This window comes from Lactuca virosa, chromosome 9, assembly GCF_052849685.1.
Source record: "Lactuca virosa cultivar CGN04683 chromosome 9, Lactuca_virosa_CGN04683_v6, whole genome shotgun sequence".
Lineage (NCBI taxonomy): Eukaryota > Viridiplantae > Streptophyta > Magnoliopsida > Asterales > Asteraceae > Lactuca > Lactuca virosa.
Window position 1 is genome coordinate 90,775,538 of NC_136434.1, and position 9,484 is coordinate 90,785,021.

At 38.1% G+C, this 9,484-nt stretch overlaps 1 protein-coding gene across 1 annotated transcript; it reads left to right on the forward strand.

The window, feature by feature from the left end:
* The first annotated feature begins 2,689 nt into the window (after positions 1-2,689).
* LOC145139513 (uncharacterized) lies at positions 2,690-3,220 on the forward strand. The gene has a single exon (XM_079073310.1). It carries the CDS (start codon positions 2,690-2,692, stop codon positions 3,218-3,220), a length of 531 nt encoding a protein of 176 aa, XP_078929436.1.
* The last annotated feature ends 6,264 nt before the right edge of the window (positions 3,221-9,484 follow it).

Here is a 9,484-nt window from a genome sequence, read left to right on the forward strand (position 1 = left end):
TTAGAAGGATCTGTCCAAAGCTTAAGAATGAGGGGGGAAATGATAGAGGAAGAGCGTTCGTGATTGGCACGAAGGACGCCATTCAGGACCCCACCGTTGTGACAGGTACATTTCCTGTTAACGGTTTATATTATGGGTGGCAACTCTCAACCCAACCCGTAACCCGACACTGACCCAACCCGAAAATAGACGGGTTTGGGTTGAGATTTTTGACCCGCCAACCCGTCAACCTGCCAACCCACCAACCCGTTTATTTCATGGGTTGGGTTGGGTTGTCTATTTGGGTTCGCGGGTCAACCCGCCAACCCGTATATATATATATATATATATATATATATATATATATATATATATATATATATATATATATATATATATATATATATATATATATATATTACATTTAAAAAATGATACATTTAATTATTAATGAAATTTGATTTCCATCCGTATTCGTAATATTCCGTATCATTGTATTCCTTCCGTATTCGTATGTGACTAATTTGCATTTGCGGTTCGTTAATCAGAAAAAAAAATACATGTCGTTGTTTTCACGAGTCACGAACGAAGAACACATCCAATTTCTATGAATATTTTCATTTTTCATTTTTATTTGGATGTTATTGAATTTATGAATTTATGTTGAAAACTTTTTTTTATGTTAATTACTTTAATCATTTTATGAATTTATGTTGAAAACCTTTTTTATGTTAATTACTTTAATCATTTTATGAATTTATGTTGAGAAAACCTCATTTCTTAAAATGTGTTGCTTATTTATTAAACGGGTTATATAGGTTGGGTTTGACCCATTAACTTGTGAACCTGCGAACCCATATACTTAAACGGGTTATATGAGTTGGGTTGGGTTGAGGTTTCCAACCCACCAACCCGTGACCCGCCAACCCGTCAACCCATATATTATATGGGTTGGGTTGAGTTTATGTTTTCTGACCCGCCAACCCGCCAACCCGAACCCAACCCAATTATCAGGCCTAGTTTATATGCATCTATACTCTTTGATTATGGTTTTGAAAGAAGTTTCATTACACTTAAGTTTAGAAAACTTTTAAACCATAAATCTAGGAAATTAGATGAGCCTTATATAGTAGAAATGGCCAATGGAGAATCCTTTAGTACTCAGGAAATACTAGAAAACTGCCTTCTAACTCTCAATAACCACTCCTTTCACATCAACATCATGCTTATGACCATTGGTAGCTTCGATGTCCTAATCGGCATGGATTGGCTATTACCGCACCGAGCGGAAATCTTGTGCTACGACAAGGTTGTTTGACTACCGTTACCCAACGGGGAATCTCTAATAATCTACGAAGATAAGACCAACAAGGGTCTTAGAATTATCTCCTACATGAAGGCACATAAGTACCTTCACAAGAAGTATCATGCCTTCTTGGACCATATCATAGATAAGAGGGGTGAGAAGAAGGAAATCAAGGACATACCCAAAGTATGTGATTTTCCTGATGTAGTTTTGGAGGACGTTCCCATACTAACGCCAATTTGCGAAGTCGAATTTCAAATTGACCTAGTCCCAGGGGCAGCTCCAGTGGCAAAATCACCCTACAGATTAGCCCCTTTGGAAATGCAAGAGTTATCCGGTCAACTCCAAGAGATTTTGGATAAAAGCTTTATAAGACCGAGTTTCTCACCATGGGGAGCCCTAGTGTTATTCGTCAAAAAGGACGAAACCTTTAGAGTGTGCATCGACTACTGAGAGTTGAACAAGTTAACAATCAAGAATAGATATCCACTCCCAAGGATTGACGATCTGTTCGATCAACTTCAAGGATCCAGCTTCTATTCGAAGATTGATTTTAGGTCTGGGTGCCATCAACTTTGAGTACAAGAAGAAGATATTCTGAAGACGACATTCCGAACTCGTTATGGCCACTATGAGTTCTTAGTTATGCATTTTGGCATAACTAACTCCCCAGCAGCCTTCATGGATCTAATGAACCGTGTCTATAAACCCTACCTCGACAAATTCGTGATAGTATTCATCGATAATATATTTATATACTCACGACTAGAGAAAGAGCACGGTCAACACCTTCGAATCATTTTGGAGTTGTTAAGGAAGGAGAAATTGTACGCAAAATTCTCGAAGTGTGAATTTTGGATAAGAGAAATACATTTTCTAGGACACGTGGTTAATGATAAAGGCATTTATGAAGATCATTCCTAGATTAAGTCCATAAAGAATTGGGAAGCACCCACGACGTCAACAGAGGTGCGTCAATTTCTAGGATTGGCAGGCTATTATAGGAGATTTATAGAAAATTTCTCAAAAATAGCAAAACCTCTCACTATGCTTACACGGAAAGATAAAAAGTTCGAATGGAAAGAACAATAAGAATCCGAATTTCAGAAGTTGAAACACATGTTGTTTAGTGTGCCAATTCTATCACTTCCGGAAGGAACCGAAGATTTTGTCGTCTATTGTGACGCATCACATCAGGGCATGTGATGCATACTCATGTAAAGAGACAAAGTGATCACTTATGCCTCACACCAACTTAAGACTCACGAGAATAATTACACGACCCATGACCTGGAATTGGCTTTCACCTTAAAGATTTGGCGACACTACTTGTATGGCACAAAGTGTGTCGTATACACGGACCAGAAAAGTCTTCAGCACATCTTCAACCAAAAGGAACTCAACATGAGACAACGAATATGTCTTGAGCTACTGAATGACTACGAATGTGAGATTCAATACCACCCGGGCAAAGCTAACATAGTAGTTGAAACCCTAAGCAGAAAGAAACAAGTCAATCCTCGCAAAGTGAAAGCACTTAATCTAACAATTCAGTCAAACCTTCCTTCCGAAATTCGAGAAGCCCAAATAAAGGCACTCAAAGAAGAGAACAAGGCAGAAGAAGGCCTACAAGGTATGGAGAAGAAATTCGAGTCCAGAGAAAATGGAACCTTGTGTTTCCTGGACCGAATATGGGTACCAAAATTTGGCGACATTAGGAGTCTGGTACTGGACGCAGCTCACAAGACAAGATATTCAGTTCACCCAAGATCTAATAAGATGTGTCTTGACCTAAAGAAAAGGTACTGGTGGCCGGACTTAAAGGAAGAGATCGCAACATATGTGAGAAAGTGCTTAACCTACGCTAAGATTAAAGCCGAATACCAGAAACCATCGGCTCTACTGCAACAACCCGAAATTCCCGAATGGAAATAGGAACAAATTGCCATGGACTTATCACGAAACTACCCAAGACGCCTAGCGGTTTTGATACGATTTGGGTAGTAATTGATCGTCTGACAAAGTCCGCCCATTTCCTACCCATTAAGGAAACGGATAAAATGGAGAATGTAGTCATGACTTATGTCAAGGAAATAGTCCAGCTATACGGCGTACCTACATCTATAATTTTGGAAAGAGACAACCGATTTATGTCCCGCTTCTGGAAATCAATGCAACGAACATTAGAAACCCGGCTAAATATGAGTTCCGCCTATCACCCACAGACAGATGGTCAAAGCGATAGGACCATACAAACCCTAGAGGATATGCTTAGAGCATACGTGATAGATGTTGGAGATGCATGGCATGTTTACCTACCATTGGTTGAATTTTCCTATAACAATAGTTATCACACGAGCATAAAGGATGCACCGTTCGAAGCACTTTATGGGAGAAAGTGTCGTTCACTGTTGTGTTAGGCAGAAGTCAGTGACACCCAACTAGAAAAGAAGCACGCTAGAAACACGTTGCTAACCGGATCTGAATTTATTCACGAGACAACCGAGAAGATCATGAATGTAAACAAACGATTGAGAACGACTCGTGATCGTCAGAAGAAATAAGCCGACTTTCGACAAAAACAACTTGAACATCAAGTTAGGGATAGAGTCAGGCTAAGAGTATCTCCTTGGAAAGGATTTATAAGATTTGGCAAGAGAGGCAAACTCAATCCACGATACATAGTACCTTTTGAGATCCTTTCCAGAATAGGCCTAGTAGCCTATTGAATCGCTCTACCCCAAGAGCTCAACAACGTACATAATGTCTTCCATGTTTTGAACCTTAAGAAATGTCTCTCAGAAGACATGCTAGTTGTACCTCTCGATGAGATCCAGATCGACACGAAACTCAATTTCGTAGAGGAGTCAGTCGAGATCATGGATCACAAAGTCAAGAAGCTTAAGCAAAGACGCATTCCCATACTCAAGGTATGATGAAACTCTAGGCGAGGACCGGAGTACACATGGGAACACGAAGATCAAATAAGGAGCAAGTATCCCCATTTATTTGAGAACTCCCCAACTACACGCTAAATTTTGGGACGAAATTTCTTTTAACGGGGGGAGGGTATGACAACCCAGAGAATACGTCACCAAACGTCGTTAACACTGAACGATAGGATGTAAAAATGTAATAAGGACAACCTTGTAACCACCCGATATATTTTAAGATATTCGAAATTTTCATCCTTAATTACACCAACCATTAGGCTCAAAAATAAGTGCACAAAAAGTCGCGTCACTTTAAGAGCAGGTTAGGATATTTAGACTCCTTAAGCTACCGTGATTCCATAAATATAAATTTCGTAAAAATCTGACACAATTCGGAGGAGATATAACGTTTATGGCAAATTTGTATCTACCATAATTAAAAAGTTACAACGATGAAAACTATAAGGAGATTGGTTGACTTCCGTAGAAAGTCACCAACTAGACAATCATAGTACTACTTAAAGTAGCAATTATGAGCCAAGGAACGCCTAAAATAGACATCACATATGAGAGTTATGATTTTTATAAGATTATAACGGTAATAAAAAACACGTCGAAAAATGAAAGTCAAAACTAGACAAAACGACCAAAAGGAAAGTTTTACACGAATATATAAGGTTCGTTGAAAACGGAGTTTGTATGCGAGAGTTACGAGTTTTTAAAGTTTAAAATTTACCGTCACGCGCGCTCGCACGCACTAACATCTGATTGCGTCGAGATACGGTATGACGTGGCACACTGAGATGAGGACATGTGGCACGATCGTGCGACTCGTGTGCATTTTCACGGCGCGCGCTCTAAACATGCTATAAATAGCAGGTCTCGGCATACACTTTCCTCACACCATTCTCGAATAATCTCTCTAAAAATCGCCTCGTGTGCCATCGCCCTAATCGCCTATCGAAGCGCTAACTTGTGGTTTATAACCTACACCAACGTTTTCAAAATCACAGGTGAGTTCACGGCCCCATTTTCAACTATTTTCGGGGGGGGGGATACATGTCTAAATTACAACTTTACATAGTTATCACTAATTATAGTTAGATACTTATGCACATAACATTAGGATAATATTAGGCTGGTAGTTACTCTGCCTAAAATCTTTAGCTAATATTATGCCTAGTTGTTATGTTGAACCACAATTATAGATAAGATCATACCTTGTTGTCACGCTGGCTAGTTTCCAGGAAACGCTGAAACTCGTAGTTATAACCATCTCTGGATAAGCACAGTACCTAGCGTTACTCTGCCTAAATTATCGGCTACACTAAACACACTAAATACATACATACATACATACATACATACATACATACATACATACATACATACATACATACATATATTTATATATATATATATATACACACCATATAAAACACAACGCGAATAACAAAACGATCGACCAGGGGAGGCCCCCACGAAAAAAGTAAGATGAGACACGATTCATCAACACGCTGATTGATATTCAGCTAGCGCCCGACCTATAATCGTTAATTCTTAAATGAGCGAGAGAGATATGTATAGATCTATACAGGATTGACACTCCCACCTATGGTTGCTAGCTACAACCCGACGGCAAGTCGAAGCAGGCATAACTTTTTTACCACAGTGACATCCGATGAAGCGTCGCGTTATTTTTTTCGTAATCAACAGTCATAGCTCGATTATAGGAACTCATCGTAACTTTTTCAAACCAAAAATAGCTGTCATAAACTACTATTAGGATTAATCCAACTAAGTAGTGATAGTAATCACAAACACGAGGAAGCGAGTTTAGATCAACCAACACTCAACTATCTTAGACTCCCATTAGGAACCTACCTATGGAAGTAGTGATAGTACTCACAAACTCGAGGAAGCGAGTTTAGGTCAACCAACTCTCAACTATCTTAGACGCCTACTAGGAGCGTACCTATGGAAGTAGTTATAGTACTCATAAACTCAAGGAAGTGAGTTTAGGATAACAAAACAACTAAAATATTGACACATGTTTTATAACAATAAAACTTGTGGACTCACCAACATTATGTTGACCTCTCAAACCACATGTATTCCCAAGAGAATAAACCCGCTCGAAGAAGGAGATAACCTCGGAGATGCAGTCCAGAACCTATGTGCTTTGCTTTTTTACTTTGCTTTCGTAACCTACATGTACCTAGATGAACATAAATTGAAGTTTTACTTAAAGATCATGTTCTGAGTAAAATACTTTTGTAAATTTTGAGATATTATAGCTTATTAATATCTTAATTACCAACCTAGATGAACATAAATTGAAGTCACATTACATCTTTCAACATAGTACTTGAATATGATTTGAAAATGGAAATGTCTTTTAGATTTTGACTTTAGTCTTCAATTTATTGGTTATGAAGTTTAATTTGATGTTAACAAACCCCCCTTTACTTTATCAATTGGTAATGAATTTATGTGAGAATATGTTTAAACATTAAGTCTTGTATCCCTATGGACCGACCCTGCTTATTCTATACTATATTTCGTATATTTAGTAATAGTAACTTGTGTTTAATTGTTATTACTTTTATCTCTTTATTTGTTGGTTTGACATCAAACACCTCTTGTATGAGTCATTCCCCATACACTATTACTCTTAGTTGTTACAATTTAATGATTGGAGGTCATTATAAATATACATTTATTGTATTATTTTATTGCAGACTATTCTATAATAAAAGCCCTTATTACTTATATTTTTTGTTATTGTTTTCGATATTATAGTCAAGTCTCCTCCTCCTCCCTCACCCCCCCCCCCTCTACATGAAAGTCACCATTAACATCTAGATGTATATGATGCATCAATTATCAACAAATCCTTAGAAGGTGACAAAAAAACAAACTAACTAATAAGGACGATTTTATAATTATTTTATATTACTAATTGCAAATGGAAAATGAATAGTTTGTTTGATATGTTTCTAATTTCTGCCATAATAATTTACAATATTAGTATATTTGGTCCTATATTTTCTTGTAAAAAGTTACATGTTCAACCAAGGATGCATGCTGTAAACAACTCCGACCACCAGAATCACCACCTCTAGTTAACCTTGAAAACAACCCCACAACTCCATCGGAATACCGGATGCCCCATCGACCACCATTGTACATCCCAAAAATCATAGTAAAAAATTTCGTTTTTAAAACCTTTTAATAATCCATTAGCCATACAAAACCATGGTTTTCAAACTGTAACCATAAAATCAAAATGTAATCCAAAGCTTAGTGAGTTTCCCACAAAATACTCCACACAACAACACAATAACAATTAGATTACATGCATATAGGGTTTGTTGGCTTATAGCCTCAACCCAACCTTCCTGAGTTTGTTGGTCTACCGCATGAAGCAGTACCACCTCAACCCATCATATAGGGTTTGTTGTCCTCCCGCCTCAACCCAACCACCAATATGTCGACATATGCAACAGATAAACATATAACAAATAATAACCAACAAAACAGGTAATCATACAGATCTACTAACTATCCAATCTCTACACCATACCACATTCTATATACCAAGATACATACAAAGTCTAGAGGGTCGGCATTGGTGCATTCGACTCCAGAGTACAGTAAGGAAGAACTCACCTGAACTACTCATCAGAAGCTCAACAGCTACCTCAACAACACAATAGCCAATCCAAGCTTCCTAAAGCCAAACCGAAACCCATCCTTAGTCAAATACTCAGTTTTACCCACATTTAACCAAAGACTAAACTGGTCAAAAAGTCAATGGTCAAAGCTAAGGTCAAATTTTCCAACATCAATCCTCCACGTTGTGGCCATCCTTGGCCACATCATGGGCACAAAATGCCAAAGCAGTCGATGATTTCCCCACTCGCCATGTCATGGAAGCCAAGGCCATATTGTGGGGACTAACCTGAATAGCTCAAACGAGCTCAATCCATGTTCTTCCAATTTCAGGAGTTCCAAAGCTCAGATCTGATCCTTTCCAAGGTCTTAATGGATAAAGTTTCTAACTTTATCCATTACGAAGGTCCAAACCATCAAGATGTAGACTTTAAGTCTCAAAGGGACAAAAAAATGCATCTTTCTTAACTTAATCCATTAAGTCCATGTCTCCAACCTTCAGATCTGAATCAACATGATGTTTAGATGGATAAAGTTTCCAACTTTATCCATAACAATGTCTCAAGCTTACAAGATCTAAACTTTAATACACCAAAATGACCTAAAGGACCAATATAACTTGCACGACTATAAGGCAAGGCAAAAGATCACAACTTTCCTAGTCCATGAGGTCCATGAAGCATTATAAAATGGTCAAAAGATGTTGGAGTCCACTCAACTCCAAGATCACCCATAAAATGGACAAAAAGTGCCAAAAACCCCCAAATGACAAGATCTAAAGAACTAGATAGCAAGATTGGAACTTTATACTTACAATAGTCTACAAATGTAGTGTCTTTGGTGGATCTAAACTTAAAGCATCATTCCTTGCAACCAAAAGAACCTTCTTGATATTTAAACTTCATCAAAATAACATAAAAACCATCCAAAAGAGGAGAGATGAGAGAGGATAAGCTTAAATCTTGAAGGTAAAGTCTAGGTTTTCTCCCAAGGGGTTCTAGAGGTGATGGAGGATGATAAAATGGCCAAAAAGTCAGAACCTTATGCTTAAATACGTTGAAAACCCTAAAAATCATGGGCTTGGGCATGACTGGTCGTCGTGTTGTGGCGACTGCCACATTGTGGGCTCTGATCCCCACTCTATGGCAACGGTTTTTCCTCCAAAATCCATTTTTGGGCGATCTTTATATCCACAGAAAGGTATTGGCGATCCCCACACTTCTATCTAGTTAATTTTGGATTAATACATGTTGAAATAGAAACCATAATTCATGCAAGAAGCCTAACATATAAGTTTTCCCATTTCACCATTTGGCTCCAAAACGTAAACAAAGGGATTAAGATTACATAACCAATATTATCAACATCCAAAAAGGTCTAAAACCTATTCTCTTGAAGCCCAAGGCCTTTACTCGATCCATTTCTTGTACACCATCTCGTAATAAGAAACTTCTTGAAACATGATGTTACAACCATTAAACAACGAAAAACAACCACCCCATTATTATACCACCTGCCGGAGAACATACATCACCGCCGCATTTCCATCTTAGCAGCCTCGTCAACCATCTCATCCGGTAGCCACCTATCA

Excerpts from the sequence above, each read along its gene's own strand:
- LOC145139513 (XM_079073310.1), top strand. The coding sequence starts at position 2,690 with ATGAGACAACGAATATGTCTTGAGCTACTGAATGACTACGAATGTGAG.